The sequence below is a fragment of the Lissotriton helveticus genome, chromosome 4_1 (assembly GCF_964261635.1).
Source record: "Lissotriton helveticus chromosome 4_1, aLisHel1.1, whole genome shotgun sequence".
Taxonomy (NCBI): domain Eukaryota; kingdom Metazoa; phylum Chordata; class Amphibia; order Caudata; family Salamandridae; genus Lissotriton; species Lissotriton helveticus.
Window position 1 is genome coordinate 2,046,727,697 of NC_136063.1, and position 23,636 is coordinate 2,046,751,332.

The following is a 23,636-nucleotide window of genomic DNA, read 5'->3' on the forward strand; positions in this document are numbered from 1 at the left end:
TTGAGTAATCAGCAAAAAATACTCCGTAATGACAGTAATGAAGTAGTAAGGAATGCAAAGAAAAGAGCAGCAAATGGATGTAGGACTAAACTTGCCATAAGGTACAAGTCTCAGTTATAGGCCCTGCATACCATCTAGAGCCCGATTCTTCCTGAGACTGGGAATTGTTTCTTGATCTGAACATAAAAATATGTGGCGAATATAATGTATTAGACAGCTATGTTCTTTAAAGATATTTGGGTATGCTGGTGAGTCCAGACGTCGATTACAGGAAGAGATAGATAAAGGGCTAAAATTCTGTCTATAAACGCATGTACCGCTGTATGAATTGGTAGTGCATGCCCTGACTGGGCGCAACAGTGCGAGACATATCAACGGAGGGTTTGAGAGAGGACACAGGATTGAGTGCATCAAGTGGGGATCTACAAATTAAAATGACACAATCACATTTCAGATATTTACAATTGAATACACTTCACACAATTGTAATTTAAGGAACAGAGATCAAAGGACCAAAGTCGGCAGCTTAGCTTCTAGACCATGTGCCTCCTCAGTGGACCACATTCCCATCTCTGATAGCAAGAGATATTCCTGTATTAAATTATCTTTCAAGGCTTTGCCGTGCTGGACACAATATACATGCTATGCTTAGAGGTTATGTGATTGCTAGCTAACTTTAGTGCCTCCAGGCAAATATTTTTCACCGCCAAGCACTGATTGATGTTCAAGTCCCAGATTTCAACTGTCGGAGCCACAGAGCTGGCTTTCCCATTACTTGATTATGTCATGGCACCAGATCAATATTACAGAACAATTTAGCATATTTTATAGGAGCAAAGGGGGTTGGGTTTGAATCATTCTACATGCAAAAAAAAAGTTAAGAGTGTCACTGAAGTGAAGTAACTTGTTCTACTGGTAGATAATTCTAACCACTGATTTGGCACTTTTTGAGTGGGCATCAAAGCAATAATTCCAAAAGGTAGAGAATCTGGATTGAACTTCAGATTAAGAAATCATTGCCCCCCACTTACACACACACACCTACCCCCTCCACTCACCCAAAACAGTAACGCCTGGTGACTGGATCTATGGTGCTCATTTATCTGCCTGTCAGATGCCCTGCACTGAAACACTCCTGGTCTAGGTCATATTTCTTGTCTAAACTCTGGAAGAATGAGCCTGAATGAGGCTCCTTTTTTGGCCATGGTATTACATTTGTATATAAAGAATGATCCATCTGGATAAGATCTATTTCTGGACTGTACCTCCCTTCTTAGCACCAGACAACTCCACAACACATTGGTTTTCCACTTGTTCCCAAGTCTGAATAATAATAAAAACTAATGGCTCTCTTGGGGTTCACCCAGTAAAGCCTCACCTGTTCCTTCAGAAAGATGTGGCACAGGAAACTAAGCCGGAAACGTAATGGACTGCCTCACATGGAAAGACGTTTGGCAGAAGTGTTGCCAGAGTCCGAAGCAGCACTATCTTGTCAGGAAAGATGGTTTTATATGGTAGCCCCTGCAACTACTGACAGTGCATGGAAGAAATCACAATGTTAAAGACAGTTCTAGGGGACAGTAACCTCAAAGAATAGATGTCCATCAATTCCAAAAGGTGTGCACAATAAGAAGGTAAGAGCCAAATTAAGGTTCCTCTGTGGCATAACAAAATGTGCAGGCGAAAACAAATATAGTTCCTTTCAAAAACACATCACAACTGGTAACTTAAATAAAGGGGACTTGTAGGAAGTTGTCTCTTCATGTGATATATCAATGAGCTGATCTACCGTGTAAAGAGAACAGGGGTTCCCTGTTGAGAGGACAGGGGGCTTACTTTGTAATCCCAGAGTGTTCTATTAGGGTATAGTGTGGTCGAGCAGCCTTATGCTTAACACAGAGGAGTGCAAGACGTTTGCAAATACACACAATTATTACTTACTTAACAACTCAAGAAGGAGAGGCACACCAATTTATAAAAGTAGCAAGTATCTATATATTTGTGTTGGCATCAGCGAAAAATTATTCAGGCAAGTATGTTTTCGAAGATACATTATTTTCACTTTAAAAAGTGGACACTGCAATTTTTGATTCTGTAATGTTATCCTACGGAAGGAAGAACAAGTTCAGCAAAGAAGTACAGTACATGTACTTACAGGATAAATATCCCAGAGGTAAGGGGAGTGTTGGGCAAGGTCCAAGGTAGCACATGCAGTACACCACCAGCGGCATGCAAGCGGCTGGTTGCAAATCAGTGTCGGGAGCCCTATAGGTTTCAATGGGGATCGGTCTCTGTAAAAAGAAGGTGCAGGTTCTGCCTAAAAAGCCAGAAGGTGCAGGTTCTGCCTAGGAAGCCAGTCGGGTTGAACCAAAGGGTGGTTCAAGGCTTGCAATGCTCGGGGACATAGGAACACGTTGGGTTCTCTTCTCCACAGCCAGGGGCGATGGATACAGCGGTGTCTTTAGGCATCAGATTTCTCTTACCGGGAGCAGTCACTGTTGAGGAGTCTTGTGTGCAAAAGTTGCAAACGACATCAGCAGTCTGCGAGGGGCGTGACCACAATGGACTCTAGCTCTGGAGGGCTGGGGAACCTTGTAGGCACCGGTGGTCCAATTCAACTTGGGCTGGAGGCAACGGGTGCAGTTGTGGCTTCTGGTGTCGGGCTCAGGCGATTACTGAGGCCTCTGAATCTTCTCCCTTGGAGTTCTTTGGAACAGGTCTGCTATTCACAGGAGATCTTTTTTCTAAGGCAGGCAGTGCTCTCAAGTTTCCAGAGTCCCAAATGCAGGACAAGTCGATTTTGGCACCATTTTCGACAAGGGATGCAGGCAGGCCGGCAGGATCGGTACCAGGTCAGCTGCTTCTTCTTTTCTCCGCTTGTGCAGCTCTTCAATGTCCTCTCTCTTCTTAGGTCATCAGGATCTGCTTCTTTGGTGGCAGAGGCTCCCAAAAATACTGAATTTAAGGGTTTTAGGGTCGTGTAGGGTAGTAGTGAATGAGCTACTGACCCTTGGGGTCACCAAGTCCACGATTTTTCAGAAGTAACCATCTTTGAGATGGCCTACTTAGGAATTCTTGAACAGGGCTATACCCATTTCCCAAGTGGTCATATCTTGGGAAGTGGTTATAGCCCTGTTCAAGAATTCCTAAGTAGGCCATCTCAAAGATGGTTACTTCTGAAAAATCGTTTCCACCTCACAGTAACCCACCTTAGGGGTGGTACTAGCCTGGAGGTGGCACGCCTACCCGACTCGCAAATTTTCCCACCTGTCCAGGTGCCAAGAGAGCTCTGGACAGAGGGTTGCAGCTTCATCTCCTCTGAGTGGAGCCAGATTTGCATTCCAAAAGCAGCAGCTTCTTTGAAGCTTGGCAGCCCAAGGAGGCTAATGAGGAGGTCACCCTGTGGGAGGGGTGTTACACCCTCTTCCCGGACAGGCTTTTGTTCTGGGTCTCCTGACAGCAAAAGGTTCTTCCCCTAGGAGGTCAGAGCAGCATCTCGGGTGGCAGGCTGGCAGAAACCAGTCAGCTAGGACACCAAAGACTGGTAAGTTTTCAGGGGGCACCTCTAAGGTGCCCTCTGAGTGCATGTATTGGCAAATCGGACACTGGCATCAGTGTGGGTTTGCCAATACGAGATGTTTGATACCAAACATCCCTATTTTCAGTGAAGCCATCATGTAGCTAGGGAACTCATTTTCACTTGGATCCAGCACATGTTCTAAAATGGCTTTACTGGTACTAGCACTAATGGAGCTGACCAGCACATGGGCATATCTGCTCATGAAGATATGCCATCACATGTAGTACTAAGCAACCTGCTTTAGGCCAAATGAAAGACAAACAGAGTAACAACAGAAGGTTTAGCATGCAGCAGAACACCTAAACGGTTGTCACACCAGGACACAACCTTTCCAAAAGTCCAGAATTGGCTAACACAGTAGACAGATGGAAAACAGCCAAGATGAGTTCCGCCACTTCCTCAAGCAGATCAAAACCACTCAGCTGGTTAAGCTCAATCTCGATGCATGGAAGTGAGGGTGGAGGAGGTTTTGGTGAAGAGTCCTGCCCCATTGGGAAAACTGGTACTCCAAAAGAAGTGAGGGAGCGTGGGGGCAGGTGCTCAGATACAACAGGTCAGAATACCAGACCCTCAGAATCCAATCCAGGGATATCCGGATGATTTGAGCCGGATTCCTCCTGACTTTCTTTAGGACACCGGAAAGCAGTCACAGATGGGGAGTCTCTTAAAGGAGAGCAGAATCCAGCAGCAGGCGAAATGCCTGTTGAAGAGAACCAGGAGTCAGAATCTTTAAAGTGTAAAACGTTCAACAGTGATTGTTCTGAGAAGTGGCGAAAAGAGTTCTTCAAAACTCGCCCCACTGGGTGAGTACATTTTGAGCCACCTCTGGGTCAAATGTCACGACAGGCTAGATGGCCTCTGCTGAGCATGGCCACCCTGGCATTAGGGGACCTTACCAGAAGGTGGACAGTCAAGGAAATTCCCTGAAGGGCAGTGCATCAACTTCCACCCCATTTAGTACAGCACACATGAACTAACACACCATGTTTGCTGTAGTACTACATACCATTCGTGTTGTTTGTCAGAATTTACTCTGAGCTTTCAAACTCATACAGCCACTTACACTAGAAAAATGGGAGGAGGTCTTAGGATTTTAAATTTCTGATGAAAGATGACAGAAGGTATGAGCAAGGGCATCCAAGTCTTCCATATGCTCCCAGCACTGAGCAAACTCAAACGCTACTAACAAGGTCTTATCAAACACCTGCTAGACTGAAGTCAATGGTGGGCAGTTTGGTATCATGATGGAGGATAAAGGGAGAAAGGTTCCTATATGATTATGTGGTGGTTATGTAGTATCACAATAGCTTATTCGAATGAGGTGCTTACGTGGATAACAAATAGGACTAATATCACCCAACCGTTTAATCCAAAGGTACTTCTTCTGGGGGACTGAACAGAAAAAAGATTTTACCCACATATAACATCAAAAAGAAAACGTTTGAAGCACCTCCTTCTAGCAGCAATAAGTACCACTGCACACCTGTGGAAGAGCACAGACCTCCCACAATAATAGTATGGTGGACAAAGTTCTGGAATGTGTATGCCATGAAAAGACCAACAGCATTAGTAGATGGCACTATAAACACATGTAAAGACACATGGTTGCTATTCAGATTTGTCAAACAAGATAGAAGCGATGGGAGAGGGTTATAGGAGAAGCCAGAGGATGCGGTATCCGTCAGGGCTGTATGGACTTTCATCCACAATGGACAACCTTGAAAAGTGAGACCTCATGTAGAATGATGATCTGAGGAGGTGCAAGAGAAGGAGGGGGTACATGAGGGTACTCATAAGGAATTGGAGACTTGCTGCCTATGAATGATAACCAAGGTACAAACGTGTAATACTGTTTTAGTATGTTGAGACATCTGATGTAAAAATTGCGATGCTGTGAACTTGAGCAAAACAAACAATTGATGGACGGAATGCTGGACAATGCAACCATTCACCACCAGTCACAAGGATCTGGGTTAAATCCATCATTCTTTTGCTCACCACACCACCCCAGTTTGAACCCAGCCATATGTAAATCAGTCTTGACCCTGTTCCTTGTGGGAACAGTCCAGCCCGAACTGCCAAGCCAGGTCCTCCCTGGACCGGCAACAGGCATCCTGGGACCGGCTTCAGGGTATCCCCCTTCATCAGCCAGGCTAGCTTGAATCCAGTGGTGGAGTGAGCACGGGACCCAAGTCTGGGCATACCCTTCCCACTTAGGGCGACATATGCAAAAGAAACAATTGATGGACAGAATGCTGGACAATGCAAACATTCACCCCCAGTCACAAGGATCTGGGTTAAATCCATCATTCCTTTGCTCACTAGACCACCCCAGTTAATCAGTCTTGAACCTGTTCCTTGTGGGAACAGTCCAGTGGGAACAGTCCAGTGGAAACAGCCCAGCCCGAACTGCCAAGCCAGGTCCTCCCTAGACCGAAAACAAGCATCCTGGGACCGGCTTCAGGGTATCACCCTTCATCAGCCAGGCTAGCTTGAATCCAGTGTGTGTATAACAATTGTGTATAACAATTGGTCCACATTGAAGGTGCTGTAACCTGCCATTGTAAATTAAATGAAAATAAAGTTATAAAAAACAAATACCTGAAGAGGGATGTCTTTGAAGGAAAGGTAGAAAGGCCTTGAGAAGCAGCCATAGGTCAGTCAGCTCCAAACGATTGTTGTGGGGCCTCTGCTCCAACGGAGACCAGCAGCCTTGTCCAGGTGGCCTCTCTAGCATAGAATGGACACATTAGTCATTACTGTGAGCTTTGGATGGCGCTGGAAGAAAGGCCTTCCCTAAGTCCGGTTGGAATCTTTCATCTACCATTAAAAGGTCCCAAGCTGCCTCATACGACAAACAGGTGAAGTCCGAGACATCCCCACTACTGAACCCACTGAGAGCTGAGTTCCACTGCAGAACCTACACATGCAAAGAGTGCATAGAGCATCAGAATGCATGAGGCCAACATACCAGGAAGCCTCAGCACCATCTGTCTGGACCACAAGCCTGAGCCTGAAACATCAGTCATATCCTGAATGTCCTGGAACTCACCGAGGCGGTGCAAAGGCTTTGAACACCACCATGTCCACAATGTCCCCTATATAGTGAATGTTCTGCAATGGGAAAAGATGGAATTTCTGCTTGTTGATGGAGAACCCCAGGGAATACAGGAACAAGACCGTCTTCTGCAGGTGGTCCGCGACGTGAGGCTGAAGGGTAGCACAGTGAACATGAAGTGTTCCTTTCCCTCAACGAGGCACAGGAACTGCCTGCGGGACTGTGGAATGGCTAAATCAATGTATTCATCTGCAAGTCCAAGGACTCCAACAAACTACCAGGATCTGGGCCAGTGTCAGCGTATTGATTTCTTTCTTTAGAAGGAATGAGTTAAAAAACCGAAGGTCGAAAAAAACATTTTTATCCCACCATCCTTTTTGGGCTCCAAGAAGCACCCTTTCCCCCACTCCAGAACTGTCCTTATTGCCCCTTTGTCCAGCAAGTGAAAAACAGACAGAACCACAGGGACATGGAAGATTTGATCAAAAGGGAAGAGCGTAATTACAATGGAAAACATTCAGAACTCATAGGTACAACGTACCTGCATGCCAGATGGGCAGGTAAAAGCATATTCTCTCCCCCTCCCGCCCACCTATACATGCTCAATGGCCATGGATGACTGTACAATAAACAATTCAAGTAGCTTGGCTGTGGCAGGAGAAGTTCAAAAATAAGAGAGAAAGCCTCAGAATTGGGCTGTAGTGTGGCAATCTTTAAACCTCGTCAAAGCTGAATCTGCCACGTCACCAAAACAGACTGAAACCATTAAAAGGCATATCCATGAGGGATGCCTCCATGTCCAAGGAAAAACCTGTGGCACACATCCAGGCGTGATGACCAGTCGCCACACTAGTGCCTACCTACCCAGTCTGTGGTGTTCAGTATGGCACATATAATGTATTTGGATACATCCTAAACATTGAGGACTATTTGTGAGAAGGATTTTTGAAACTTTTCAGGCAGGGCAGGCAAGAGTTCGCTCTCCACATCCCAGAGGGCGAGTTTGCTGCTCAACAGGCATACTTAATTCAGATATTGCATTGCCAAAATGGTGTAGAGGAATACATTGCCAAGCACATCCATGTGCTTCAACACTCTATTAGGCGGGGCAGTACAGAAGGCATTCAAGTTACCTTTGCTTGCTAAAGTCTGCGCTATAAGATGTTCCAGTGGTGGGTGATTAGTCAAGAAGGTTGGGTCATCCAAAGCAGGCCTGTGGTCACTTATCATTGCCATGGAGGCAAGCTTTGACCATGCTGCAGTCAAAGTGTCTGTGAGGGCCTCACAGAAAGGTAGCAAAGGCTCTGAAGTTAAAGGGCCAAGCTACAATATTTCAGCAAGCAAATTACCCTTAGTTCCCACAGCATGCAACCCTACACCTCTGCTGTCCAATATACTACCACAGCAAAGGAGGCGCTTTCATGAGTGTGGCACACCAATAAAGAGTCCAATTCCATCTCTGGTGAGGTGACAAGACCACTAGCATTTTGGAGATCTTAAATGCAGGCCATGATCAGTATAGTGAATGACAACAAATGTTCCACCAGTTGCTCATCTGCATCGCCAGGCAAACATTCTGCAAATATTGCATGCCATATGAATCCGAAGGGAAGGCTCAAATCAAAAATATTGGCGAACTGTCCTCCAACACCCCTAGCTGTGACATGGTAATTAATGAACGAAACACTGGCCAAGATCTAGTTGAACTCTGCTCCGGACCAGATGTCAGCGAATGTGTCAGATATGGACCTGGCACCTCTCTGGCCAAGGCCGGCCCAGCTGGTACCACCAGTGTGGCATTCGACAAAGGAGTGGAGGTGTGGCCCTGCCCAAGTGAGGTCTCAATCTGTGCTGCTGAAGGTCCTAACAGCTGAAGTCAAACATGGGGCCTGGACAGATCCATGAGACCTGAAGCTCCTCCAGGGGAACACAAAATTGCCTGCAAAAAGCTGCAGCACTGCCTTCTTGAAGGAATCTACCTTCTGTGGAGTCAAGGATGGTCCGGGAAATCTAAGGCACACCGGGTCAAGTCATGGAATAGGATTCAAGACTAGTGGTGTAGTCGGGCCTTTTGAACGCAAAATACACAATTTGTCTCTGGAGTGGGAGAAAGAACTACCTTCTAAACTTCTCGTGTTAGCACCAAGATTTGTATTTGGACTTCTTTTTAGACATCTCAGATGACAGAGACCTGAATTGGGACTTGGACCGTGATCAGCCTATTTTCTTGTGCTTGGCAAAATAAAACTTCGCCTCCCACTCCCCGATGACCAGAAGGCCTATACAGTGCATCCTGATTCAAGACAGAAAGTGACTGCACAACACCAGCCCATCCAGAATAACAAAGAGTCGAAGGATTTGATACATCCAAAGTCATGACCACTCTTGGTTCTGTGACATTCTGTATGTATTCCAGACTACCATTAAGCAGTCTAAGGTCGAGTCTAGCACTCCCGTGTGGCAAGAACCCAGATTGACCTGCATGTATCAACTGGGTCACAGCGAGATGGCCAACTCTTTTGCAAAGGCCCTTATTTAGAAAAACCAACAAAGTTATGGGTCTTCAAGTATCACACCTATGTTTGGACTTCTCAGCAATATGCATCAATGCTATTGGGCCACAGGAAAGTCACATGGGAGATACTACTCTCCTGGAATCCTTACTTCAACATCTGTTACAAAGGCGTTTCTACTTTCCTAGAGATTATTTTGGGAGATGGCTTCAGAAACTTCTTTTTCTATTAACTTCTCCTTCCAACCTATCCCTGCATGTTACGGACAGCAAAGGGGTCAGCAATTTCTTTACAAACCCTGCAACTCATCTACATTCATCTGAGTCCCTGCTGAGTACAATTTTCGAAAGTAGCCTACAAAGGTCTGGGCAATTTATTCCCCTCACCACAGAATCATCATCACTCAAAATCTCTCAAATTCACCAATTACTTTCCTCCCACCTTAAGTTCACCTTGTTTGCAACATTGTACAATGTTTCTGTGTGATAATGAAATGATTCAGACCCTCATTAGCTAATGCCGTAAATAGCTTTGCAATGGTGTGGGAAGCCTTCAAGGTATTTGTTAGACCTGTCAGCCCTAGGGTGGTCTTTCCCTATTTTTTTCGCAATTGCCTAATTTTTCCCACCTTCTTTTTGTTGGCCTTAGGTCTCCGGGCACCTTCCCATTGCTAATCAATGCTAAGGTGCAGGTGCTCTCTTCCCCCAACATGGCTGCCACTGACCCCTGCTACCACAGCGTGGTCTTGTTAGGCGCGCTCTAGTAGCCAGAAGCTGGCTGGAACCCCTAGGCATTGTAGCAATACCAGCCTGCCTGCCTGCCCATAGCTAGAGTGAGGAAGCTCCTGGAACCTTCCAGAATAGGGGAGTGGTCACCAACTGCCAACTGCCAACTGCCACTATAAAAGAAAAGGGAGGGAAACTTTCTAGTCAGTTGGGGCATCACTGACCTGGGGGACCCTATGCAGGAGACTTAGGCGGTAGGGCCTAGTCAGGAACCTATACCACTGGGGGTGACAGGGTTTAGGCGCTGCCCACCAAGCTGTGTGAGGAACACTGAACTAGCCCACTGATCTGGCCCGGCGGGATGGAAACCCAGGGACCATCTGAAGTGACCTGCTGAGGGAAGCCTTCAACTCAAACCTCCCCCCCACCCCCTCCTCATGAAACCTAGATCCTGCTCTAGAAGGGTGCAAGAACCAACAGGCGCCGAGAAGACCCCCTTTCTGTGCCCCCCAAGGACTCCTGGGGATCAACCAGGTATTGGACCTTGACATATCGGCGCCCCATGCCTCGACCTGAGCCCCCCAGTGCTGTCCTGCTTTGTCTGCACTTCCCTGATGGCCCCATAGCGCTATGCCCACGAAGTGCTACTGTAGAGACTGCTATATCGCCTGCCTACCCAGCGCTCCCTACTGTGCCCTTGAGAGCGCTGTGTTCTGACTGACATCGCGCTGAGTACCTCTAAGCGCTACCTCAGAACTGCAAGGCCTCCAAGCGCTGTCCAATTGCCCCCAAGGCACCCTCAACGTCGAGCGCCTCCCTGACTGACATCGCGCTGTGTCCTAGAAGCGCTACTGTCCCTCAGGCGCTGTCCTGCCCTGTGCCCCGGTACCGTGTCTCCTGAGCGCTGCGTTCCTTGAGGCGCTACAAACGTCAACCGGCCCCGTAGTGCGCTAGGCCTGAAGCGCTATCCTGCGAGAGCACTCACCGCCGCGGCCCCACTCCTCTTGTGCTGTGTGGGTCCAAAGGATTACGGCCGCCTCATCCTGCTGCGGCCTCTGGTACTGTCCCGGCGGCCCTCGGAGCCAGGAGAGGGCCGCCGCAACGTAAAGTAGGCCTCACTAGGCCCAGTGAGGTGCCCGCACTCGCATCACATGAAGGGGCGCCTGGCCGCGTCACAGGCCGTGCCCCCGCCCTTGCTAACTGTGATTGGCCATCCCGGCCGTACCTCTCTAGCCGGCCGGGCTGCAAATTGCGGCCGGTGCGTTCACTGTGCGCCCTCTAACCTCAGCGGTCCCGGAGCCTGGGAAGCGTCTGGAGTCCTGGGACTTTTGCCCCACACTGTACCGGAGGGCTCAGACAAGAGCACGAGCCTTCCCCTTCGCTGGAAGCCTACGCAAGGGCCCCGAGCAGGCTGAAGATCCAAAGGTAACCCCAGGGGGAGGAGGGCGGCAGCCGGAGTGAACGTGGGGCCTCCCGGGAGACAGTAGGAGGCCCCGAGATTGCCCCTCCCCCCGGGAGAACTAGGATTGGGCGCCGTTGGCCCCAAATTCCTCTGAACTGGGCCAGAATAGGAATTAGGCCCTATTGAACGGTCACAGAGACCCCCTTCTTATCAGGAAGGCCATGAAAGAGATGTAGATTGTTACAGTGACCACTGGGAAATGTTTTATATGCCTGATGCTTATCTAATGGACTGACTTATTTTACTTAATGAAATAGTTATGAGTTTCTGCTGAAATGGTGGACCTCACCTACTGTAGGGTTATTTCTAGTTCATGAATTGCTTTATTCCAGCCTTGTGAAATGAGCTACATCTGCTGTTGAACTGCTTATCTTTGCAGCTAGGAAATGTTTTGCCCCCAGTTAATGACATGTTGATTCCTGCAGCGAAGGAATGTTTACTGCTAAGTTATGCAATCCTATTTGAATGTCTCGATTTGGAATTCCTTGCAGGTGCTAACTAGGAGCAAGGCTGAAGTCAGGCCTACCGTTATTTACTATTTAATATTTATTTATCTATGTATTTATGGCTACGTAATGAAAGAAATGCGTTTTAAGGAAAGGTAATGAGTTCTTACTACTGTGATTTTTGACGTCCCTGATCTTGATCTTAGATAAAACTTATTTATTTGAATCAAACCTACAGGTGTGGTCTCTGTCATTGCGTGCATTTTGTTGTCTCAGTGGATGCGTGTGCTGAGTAGTCGCTTAACACCTAAGCTTTCGGGTGCCTACCTGCTTGTGCCAGGCTACCCCCGGTGATCTGGTGACCCCAGGTCCTACAGTATGTATAAGAGGTGTAACAATCTCCAAACATGCAGGAGTACTCCGGTCCTTGAGCGATAAGTTGTTGAGACTGGAAAGGGAAGTAGCACAGCAAGAAAATCAAAACTCAGGTAATAGCCAAATACTAAAAGATATCAAGGTGAAACTTGAAGAATACTATGAAAGGCTGACAGTGAAGTTAAAGACTTTGGCAAATATGCAACTGCTAGAGTGTTTGGGCAGGGAGAACGTCCAGGAGCTGCCCTGGCGGTCTTAATGCGCCCTAAAAGAGAAGCAGGAGTAATTGTGGAAATTCACGATGAGAAAGGACAACCATTGCAGGACACAGAACACATAGCTGATAGGTTCCGTAGATACTTTGCCCATTTATTTAGCTCATGTAAACCTCCGGATGAGGAAGCCATTTCGGACTACCTGGAGCACATAAACATGGCATGGCTAACCAAAGAACAACGAAAACCTTATGGCCTTCGTTGACCCCGCAGAGATTCGTACAGCTCTTACGTATATGCGAGTTAGTGGGGCTCCTGGCACCGATGGCCTCACGGTGACCTTTTAGAAGGCCTACCATTGATTACTTATACCCCATCTGGTCACACTCTATGAGGAAATGGTTGACGCTGACATGATGTCTCCTTCAATGAGAAAAGCTCGGATTGTGACCTTTGCAAATAACTGCTCATCTTACAGACCCTTGTCACTGTTAAATGTGGACACCAAATTGTTTGCCAGGGTCTTGGCGAATCGACTGGCTTCAATTGTGCTTCTGGTGCTTCGCCCGGAACAAGCGGGATTTGTGCCACGTCGTAGTATAACATATAACTTTAGATAAGTTTTTGTTGCTATTCAATGCTTGGAACCAGATGTTAGAGCTGTAGCACTTTTTCTAGACACCGAAAAGGCGTTTGACTCCATAGAGTTGACATTCAAGAGGGCAATGCTTCACCGAACTGGAGTGGGCGAAGTGTCCTGCGTTTGGTTACGGTGTTAAATACAGCCTCTCTGGCCAAGTTTCGTGTGAGCAACATTGTCTCATCTCCAATTATGAACACAAGGGGGACCTGACAGAGATGCCCATTGTAACCCTTATTATATGTGTTAGTGGTTGAGCTTTTAGCATGCGGCTTGAGAGAGTACCATGGACACAGGGGGTTGACCTCCTGGACTATTGTTTAATTATCTCAGCATATGCAAACGACACGCTGTTGTATGTTTGCGACCCAGAGAGACATCTTACGCCTATACTCAGGGAGGTGGTTTGTTTCGGAGGACTATCAGGACTCAGAGGGAAAATGTCAGACTTGTCCCAGTTCTCTCTGACTCCCTCCATGACCTCTAGAACTAGAATTTCTTCTACAGTGGAAGACCGATTCTGTGCGATATCTAGGTATACAAATTCACATAGGAGCCAGGTATAGTAATGCTAGAAAACGTTTGGAAAGTGGTCCACAAACTAGAGGATGATGTGGCTCGCTGGATTAAATTACCATTATCCTTACTGTGACGCATCTCTCTTATGAAGATGGTTGTGCTCCCCAGATTCCTATTCTTGTTTCGGAATATTCCAATGCTTCTGCCACGGACCCAGTTTGTTACTATCCACTCTTTGCTGAATAAATTGGCTTGGGCTGGCAAACAGCCAAGAGATAGGGGAGACGTCCTTACCTTACAATATGGATGGGTTGAATGCGCGGACCATATTTACATAATGAGATATCAAGAGGGATGCTGCTGATCCTCACACACTTCCTCAGGCGCTATTTAGTGTCCCGGTGCTGTGACATAGCACGTTTGTTTCCTTAAATTCAACAACACATACTTTGCGGAACTTACTGGAGAAACAAGCTTGATCCTTCCTGTACTCCCCAAGGAAGCTGTTGGAATGGTGGATATGGCTACTGGTGGGGCGAGAGAGAGGTCGCACAGGCCCTACACAAATTGGGAATAACCAAGATGGGAGATTTTTTCCATGAAGGAGTTGTACGCAGTTGGGAGTCTATATTAGATGGAGGATGTGAGACTTTGACACTTACCCATTTTCAATATTACAGAGCCCGACATGCCTTGCATGAACTGCTAGGGGATGATATGCAGGGACCCCCCGATATGCCAGTGCTTTCATTTTTAATACAGACAGCTGTCCCTGCTAAATTGGTGACAAGAGTCTATGGATTTGCACATGAGTCTAGGAGGCCTCACTTGATGAAGGCATGCCTGGAATGGCAGCGAGCTTGACAGAGCCATTGATTATAAATGTTGGCAATATTTTTGCAATAGGACTATGCGGGTTTCCTTGAATTGTGCACGCCCACTAATTCACTTTAAATATGTAAACAGAGTGTATTATACACTGGAGAGACTTCATCCCTAGGGGTTACACGACAAAGCAGAATGTCAGGCCCGTCATAAGCAAGAAGCAGGTTTTATACACATCGCATGGTACTGCCCAGAGATACTAAATTTTTGGAAATTGGTTTTCTGTGACTTAGGTGCTATAACAGATTTTTCCCTTGAACCTGGCCCGCTGCTTGCCTTATTGGGCTATGATAAAGAGGTTGATAAAAATGTTAGAAAACTTGTTGCAGTGGGGTTATTGCTTGCCCAGTGCCATGTTGCAATGCGCTGGACCAGAGGCCCAATACGGACAATAAGGGACTGGCATACAGAAATGATGGATTGTAACACAAAGTCTGACATTTAGAGTGAACTGCTCCCTCCCCAGGCTTGGCCTAAGGGTTTTTGGGGCCCAGGCCAAAAGTATTTATTGTGAAAGGAGACAGGGAAGTAGAAGGAGAGAACAAAGCTGCTCTGAAACCTTTCAGTAACCTATACCAAATATGTATTGGAAGACAGACTTGTATGCCCAAGATACTATTATTCAGTCAATAGAAATATCAATTACGTATATTTTGTCAATCGACTGTAGTCTCCAAGAACCCCTTAGAATTGTATTATTATAAATGATTGTTGTGCTGCTTTTGTGTCACTTCCAGCAAAAATTCTGTATCATATTATACCTAGCCAGAATACATGACTGTATTGTTTATTGTTAATAAATAAAATATTAAAAACAATTTAAAAAAAGATCGCCTTCCTCCGCTGACACAACCTTTCCCAGTCTATGCATCTGCAAACACACATTAAAAACAAGCATTTACAATGCAACGGTTTTGCCTTTGTAAAAGTTAGAGCTATTGGCATTGGAAATGACACATTTTTTATTTATGTGTTCGTTTTGAAAACAGATAAATAAATGGCATTGTCATTTACAATGGCAATAGCCTAATCTCTCGCAAATGCCACACACACCCACCCACAGAGAGCCCCCCCACACAGAGCCCCTCCACACAGAGCCTCCCCACACACACACACACAGGGCCCCCCCACACACACCCACACAGGGCCCCCCCCACACACACCCACACACCCACACAGAGCCCCCCACACACAGCGAGCCCCCCCCACACACAGAGCACCCCCTCACACTGCGAGCCCCCCCCACACACTGCGAGCCCCCATCCACACACTGCGAGCCCCCATCCACACACTGCGAGCCCCTAGAGAGTAAAATACATAGGGCCTGTGCAATGAGTAAACAACACCAACTCCCCCCCCCCCCCTTCCAGAAAGATGCCACGGAGGTGTTATCTGTTAGCAAATACCCCGGATCGAACCAGGGACCGTGGCTCTAAAGGAAAACGCTTTCCTTGGCTGATTTCTGCGGCCATCAGAGAGCTCCGGCTAGGCTAATGCAGGCGCGACCTGGTCTTAGTCTAATGTATTCTATTGGAATTAACTCGACAGGTGATCAGAGGGCATGACACCCAAACACCACCAAGCAAATACATAGCAATATTACATTTGTGAACGCTTTGAGCAACGCTCACAGGTAATTTAAGACAACACACAAAGCAAATGTTAAACTCTGTCTCGCACTTTTAAAATATTTTTTTTTCTTTTTTAACATTCGGTGTAGCTAGTAGACTCGACACGTGGTCACTACTAATGCAGTAATCGTCTCTTTGTCACAATCGGTAGGTTATTCAATGGAGATGAAAATAATGGACTATTCAGATGCTTTTCAGGCACACCGTCAAGAGCTCTGCCTATCAGAACTCCATTATTTCACTGCAGATAACCAGGAGATCTCTTGTGGTAAGGCCAGCAAAATAACATGGAACGTTGGGGGGGTGGAGGGGATGTAACAGAAACAAACATGCCTGACTGTCGACTTTACAATTAACCCAACAGAAGAACTTTAGAGAAAAAAAAATAAGGTAGGAAATTCAACAAGGCCTAGTTTGTTAATCCATGCTTCCTAAATCCCAGATCAAAATTTCTCGATGGCTAATTCTGGAAATCAATCTAAGTTGGCCGAAAGTAATCTGCTGCAAAGGTACTTGAACGCTCGGAGTACAGGACCAAAAAGCCAACACTGAGGGAAACAAGAAATATAAGACGGCATAACAAGGGAAAAAACACAGCGAGGTAAGAAACATTAAATCTACCAGACCAAAGTGAATAGTGCAGCAAAAAGATAATGGAAGCACCTAGAACTCGGACAGACTCTGACTCACCTGAAGGGCTGAGGCCTGACCTGCAGCTTCAGAGGCATGCGCGAGACAGGCAGGGGCAGGTCAAGGCTAGCAAGGCAGGCAGGGGCTTTAGTTATAATTCAAATAATTATGGCCGGCAGTGGCGGCTGGTGACATTTGAAAGTGGTGTGGCGGAAGAGTTTGGGATGAGTTGCTGGTATCGAGCGATCTCAACCGTCATAAGGGGTATTCGGGGGGGGGATGCCCCTTGCGAAAAGTTTGAAAAAAGAGTCGGCAAATGGTGAGTTTTCAAGCAATTGCAATATGTAAAGCCTTTAGATATATTGCAGTAAGTACTAATTAACACATAATGACATGCAACACAGTCGCTGCCATTCATTCCAGTCCAACAAAAATAAAATGTACAACTATTTTTCCGAAGATATTCTATGACTTCCTGCAAGTAAAAAGCCACTTCAGTTCTGCATCTTATAATGGTAACGCATAAATTATAGTATAAAGTTCAGATGACAACTGCAAACTCCCTGGCCTGGTCACAAGGGTTGCATCAAACACTAGGCTAGGCCCTCTTGGGGGATTTTCCTTTCCAAATGTTGACACTTACACAGACTGCAACCTAAGGCTAGACATGCTTCATTCCATTGCCAATCTGCTCTGTTGTCCACCTTACCAGGCCCCGTGTTCATGCCCAAAAAAATTACTTCAATGTATTGCTTACATTTGGGAGGGGCTGGAAAGGCTGCTTTCCCCAAAGCCATTTGTCAGGCCATAAACTCGGAGCTCAGGATGAACATGAGCCGTAAACTACTTTTTACATTTGTGGAATGCATGGAGGCATATGTCGAACGTGAAAATATTTCTTGCAAACAATTCAGTTTTCAAAGGAAACAAATTGCCCATTCATCATGTTGCACATCAAAAATCCATAAAAATACCCCTGCATGATGCTCCTGCATCATGCTTCATTGCAAGAAACCAACACATTGCAGCTGCGCTAAGTTTACTATTTGGCGCTACTTCACAATGACCACTGCACAAAACTCGTGGATCGATGCTGCTGTCTATGCCTATACAAAAAGTCTTATGTACATTACTCCTTCATTAGACCTTTTACACCACACCCATGCATAATAGCCCTGTGCACGATAGATCTGTAAATGTCCCTAGGACGTCGAACTCGTACAGTGCTGCTCTACATAACACTGCCCTGTACATTAATCTTCAGCCCAATGGTTTTATACAAAAAGAACACAACAATGCCTCATCAACAGGCCTCGATGCAGAGCCAACGCAACATGTCCTCTCACACAAGTGCAATATGGCTATGCCCTCTCACAAAGTGCTCTCACACTACCCCCTGCAAGGTATCCCTTCCCACCGCCCCTGCAGAGAGCCTCCTGCATGGATCTCCAGTTTGGAAACACTTCCTTAGGGTGTCTGCACGCGGTCCCTCACTGGAAGCTGCACAGATGGAGGCCGGCAGCGATGGATACTGGTGGGGCACGTGAGGGGAAGGGAATTTCTTATCTTCCCGCGTATGCTGCGTCATCCTGTGTGGTATGCCACCAATCGTCCCTCTTTGCTACTTTCATTCAAAACTGGGACTAGATAAAACTGAGATCTGCTAAACATATGTGTGAGGGCTCAAGATCTGATGCCACTTGTGAGGTCACTGACTGTGAGGTCATGAGTTGTGATGCCACTTCCTGTGATGTCACATCCTGCGAAGCCATGTGCTATGTCACACGCCATGATGTCACTTTTAAACTGCCGAACTTGCTTCTTTTTTTTTTTTAGGACTTGTGCCCTTCAGTGGGAACACTTACGTCTAAGGGACACAATGTTACATCAGCATACCCCAGGGACAGCAAGTTAGTTTACTCTATGGGGGATGATGCTGTTGATTCAGTGGTGTATGGGGAATTATGCTATTGATTCAGTGGCGGATGCATCTGTGGAGCACCGTCCCTCTTTCTCTGGTCCTCCGAGGTTGCCCTTCCTTCTAGTCCTTTGGTTGCGGCATTGAGTGATGGGGCTGATGTGTATGTAATTGGAGGGGTGGGACCTGCTGTCTAATAGTTCACTCACTGTAGGCATGTTAATTACCAATCTTGCTGTGTATTTTTATGGGGGTGGGTTTCTGTGCAGATGGGACTGTATTGCTTCAACTATCCACTTGCTGTGGCTTTGCTGTCAATCATTGTGTACTTAAATTACGAGGACACGAACGGGGGGAGGGGGGCGGGAGAGGACACGGACGGGGGGAGGGGGGCGTGAGAGGACACGGACGGCGGGAGACAAATGACTGAAAGAAACGCTGGCTCCAAGCACGCTATTAAGGAGCAAAGTGCTAACAAAAAAAGTTCAATAGTTGAGAGTTCACAGAGAAGGCACCTCGAATGGTGGGTCCTCTAGCCTTAGCGGTACGGGGGCGGGAACGGGAGCCGAGGCAGCGGTAGGGGGGCGGGAACGGGGCCGGGAGACACAGAGAGCGACTCGAAATTGTTTTTTTGCAGACTTTCTGATGTTTATTTGATATATGTGTAAAGCAAGTTTTATTCCCCCCCCCCCCCGAAATTAGATTATTTAATTCATGAAGAAGGACAGACAGCTACAAACCAAAGGTACGCGACCAGTGGAAAGCACGCTACAATCATATATGTATGCAATGCACTACCGAGGTTGTAACACAACGAGATGTGGCCATACGTATAAAAGTCCTTGTTTTTTTTAAAAAAAAGAGACGAAAATAGTTACAGTTAGGATCTTTTTTTCTGCTTTTCAGCATTTTTGGCAGTCGTCTGGAAGGGGTTTTATTTGCTTGTTTTGCGTTACATAAATATCGACTCACTAGCCCATCGCCTGCCCCGGTGTTTTAGGAGTACAGAGGACAGCGCTTGGCACGTCGTTTCTGAAGTTATTATGTTAAAGCTTCTACGCACATCAATCACACTTACCTCATCTGAATCTTGGCCGTTCATTTCTCTGTTTATTGGAATTTTCAAGACGAATTTCAGAGCGTCCCCTGAAACCGTATAACGGATTAGGAGGAGCACTCACCTAGTACGAACACGGAGAAAGTAAACAACTAGGCTAGGCAGACAAACTCGAAAAACTCCGCCTCTATAATTATCCGGAATGTAACGGGCTCTTACACCTGCCAGCTCCGACCTATTGTGCATCTCCTGCATCTCATTCAGTCTGGAATTAACCGGGCACTTTCGGAGCAGAGATGATGCTCTAGAGCGCATGCTCAGTGTAACACTTTCAACCTGAACATGCGTAGTGGCAATATGGTGCATCATTGCACCCCTCGCTGTCCTGTACACGTTTTCCGCCTCCCTCCCGCCGTCCGTGTCCTCGCCCCCCCTCCTCACGTTGACCGTGCGACCCATTACCGAGCACGCAAAGGAATGAATAATCAGCAACATTTTTCAAGCTTCTTCTGAACTTGAGACTTCGATATGTGGTAATTAATCTTCTTGGTTCGACAGTTGCTCAGAAGAGATGAGTCTTGGAGCTTCTTGTAGTATAGGATGGCTTTAATTTGAAGAGAGGCTAGGGCAGAATGGTGATGAATTGACGTGTCACTGGTAACACATTTAACCAAAAGTTTGAATGTTGATTTACAAATGTTCTACAGATATGAGATTAGAGAGAAGGCACCTCGAATGGTGGGTCCTCTAGCCTTAGCGGTACGGGGGCGGGAACGGGAGCCGAGGCAGCGGTAGGGGGGCGGGAACGGGGCCGGGAGACACAGAGAGCGAGGCAGCGGTAGGGGGGGGGGAACGGGAGCCGAGGCAGCGGTAAAAAGCAACAAAAACGGGTAGAGGAGTGACGAGTGCATACAGCGGGACCTGGCCACGGGCAGCGGAAGCATTTACGGCCGGAAACACGGGGGGGGGGGAGGGGCGGGAACGGGGCACACACGGGCAGCGGGAGGGGGGCGGGATATCAAATAAAAATGCAGAGCACTGACCTGGACTTCGTGGAGCAAAGAGAAGTCGACGGGCCCCCGGCGCCATCTTCGGCGGAATGAGAGAACACACCCTGACAAAAAAAAAAAAAACAACACGCCCACCGCCGAGATGAGCGCACAGAGGGGCGGAGAGGGAAAAAATCACGGGAACGCCCCCGAATCTGGTCCGGCCTTTGACGGACAGATCCGGCTCCCAATGGCTGGCCTCCATTTATGGAGCTAGCCAATGGGAGGAGGGGGCGAGGAGGGGGCGGGATACCCGACCCAAACAGAGAAACATAAGGATTTTGCTAGCGCATGCGTACTTCGTACGCATTGCCAGCAAAACCTAATAAAGCATGCATATGTGGGTCTTTGTGAATGTTTATTTATAGGTGTATGCTACCCATTTATGTGCACCTATGTGGTCTTAGAACTTTTCTGGTGGCGTGTGTCTGAGGGGTTAATTTGCAGGCCTCATACACAGTTGGCAGGTGTGAATGATTTTGGTCAATGTGTGTTTTGTGCATGCAGATCTGTGCGAGTGCATGTTGGAATTTGTAAGCATGATAGTTGCTAATTTGTATGTGCCAGATTTAAAGGGAATTACCAAAGTGAATTGTAATAATGTGCGTGTCTGCACATTACCATGATTGAGAGTTGTATAATACTGTGTTTGAACAAAAGGAATAAGATAATAGATATGTTGTCATTGTATGTAGGATGACTGTGTGGCAACTGCTGTCAAGGTGAGCAATAAAATCATTAAGACTACACAGATTTCAGAAATGCTGTGTGTGTCTGAATTAGAATGCCAGGGCTTTAAGTATGGTGCGTGGATGTGTTGGAGAGTGAGGGAGAGAGAGTGAGAGAGTGAGAGAGTGAGAGAGTGAGAGAGTGAGAGAGTGAGAGAGTGAGAGAGGGAGAGAGGGAGAGAGGGAGAGAGGGAGAGAAGAAGAGAGGGAGAGAGGGACCTACAATTGATTAAATGTCTGACTTTTGCCAATCAAGCCCTGTAAATTTACACCAGCAAAACCTACTTGATTTCTCAACCCAGAGGTCTCCACCATGTAGTTCATCATCATCAGACTCTTCACTGCTGGAGTCACTGGACTCTTTCTTAGTCTTCTTGTTTTTCTTCTTCTTTGACTTCTTTCTATGAAGTTAGAAGAAAGGAAATGCGTATTTCTTTACCCATTCACTTCTTTTTAAAAAAAGCAACATTGGTCACAGCGTAAACTCAAAACAGAAATAGAAACTAAACTTTCACCTACTTGTAATTGTGGTTACCCATAATGAAAACTGTTTTAAAACGAAGACACAAGCAAGACGAAGCCCGCAAACTAGTACCTTTTATACACTAGTTAAGAAATAGGGCACTGCCAGTTTAAAGGTCTCAGTCAAGGAGCCACAATAATTGTCTGCTCAAGGTATAATTCTAAGTTATTTTTAAAGTTCTTTGAGACAACTATAACTTTTGATGTATTGGCTGCAGTGCGGATTGTTCATCAATGAGAATTTCTATGGAAAAGAGCCACAATTGAAGGCCAAATCTAAGAATATTACCATTTTGATAAAAAATAAAATCCAACGTATTGCTATTTACAAAAGTATAAGAATACATCAAATTAACAAACTAAACACAGAAGTATATCCTGAAAGACGGGTGGGCCTTTGCATACAGAATCTAAATAGTCTCCGTTAGATACCACAGTCATTGCAGCGATCAAGAATTCAAAATAATGACTCTACAATAATTACAATTAGAGTATAGTCGTGATTCGAAAGTCCATGAAGGGTAAAACATATGCAATTCAACCGTACAACTAGAATGTGTGCTGAACGTATTCTTTAGAAATGTCTATCTTACAGCCAGTAGTATACATAAAAAGTGCTTCAAAAACTCTTCACCCATTCCAAAAATATGAAGGCATCAAACTACAGGCCCCTGCTACTTTTCTATGCGAGTAGTGAAGATGGTGGTGTAACTACTGATAACGCATTTTTTGTGACATAGCCAATGATCGATTCCTCTGGTGGATTAAACTAGAATATGTGGGAGCAAGAACAAGTCTTCGCTTGGTCCTCAGGGACAAGTCATAACCGTTGCTAAAAGTGTGTGACTTTATTATATATTTTACGCTCTTAAACAAGTCTGTGGACATATTTCTTGGATCCAAAGAGTATTACGCCCAGAGTCACAAAGTAGCTTTAATGAAATGAAGCCAATCTCTCTCAATTATTTGGAAATATCTAATCTCACATTAAAGAATGTATCAATAATTTTAGAAGAGTCTCCCGTTTACCACTGGATATGGAACTTTGACTAAAAGGAGAGTATAAACATAGCTTTAATGTATTTTTTTTTAAATTATAAAATGGCAAATACACAAAAAGAGTGAATGGAACAACTTTTACAAAAAAAAAGAGTGAATGGTTAATCACTAAACTAAATATGTAAAAAAAAAAAAAAGGAAACATTTTTCATTCTTTAGATATACAACATACCCTCTTTAAAAGATTTAAGCATCTTCATGAGTTTGAGAAGAGCCATTGAACCTTTTGTGATAGAATAGGACATATCACATTTATCAAGTTAAATTCATAAAAACAACATATCTTGGCATTTACATGGATCTAGGATTAGCCCTATTTACTTTTAATGTGTTTTATTTTAATTGAACTTAATCTAATTATACATTTTTCAATTCAATATAATAAACATTATAATAAATAATTGTAACCTGATTCAATATAATTAATTGAACTTTTTTTAAGGTTAGCATGTCCCTCCAACCCAAAGAGTTCGTGGCATCATGCCAGACACGGACGGCATGCTTAGTCGGCCCTGTCAAGTCTAACCTTGCTGGCCTTGAGTACAGTGCTCTATTATAACTGCCTCCAGGGAGAAGCCATCTATCCATGGCATAACCGGGATCTGCAATGGGGCTATACATTCC

The 23,636-nt window shown here is 45.9% G+C and overlaps 1 protein-coding gene across 1 annotated transcript in view; it reads right to left on the minus strand.

The window, feature by feature from the left end:
* The window catches only part of NKAP (NFKB activating protein), a 203,620-nt gene that overhangs the window by 75,276 nt on the left and 104,708 nt on the right, over window positions 1–23,636 (minus strand). The window contains exon 6 of the mRNA XM_078688728.1: window positions 21,717–21,832. Coding sequence (XP_078544854.1) covers window positions 21,717–21,832 — 116 coding nt within the window. The remainder of the gene's footprint in view (window positions 1–21,716; window positions 21,833–23,636) is intronic.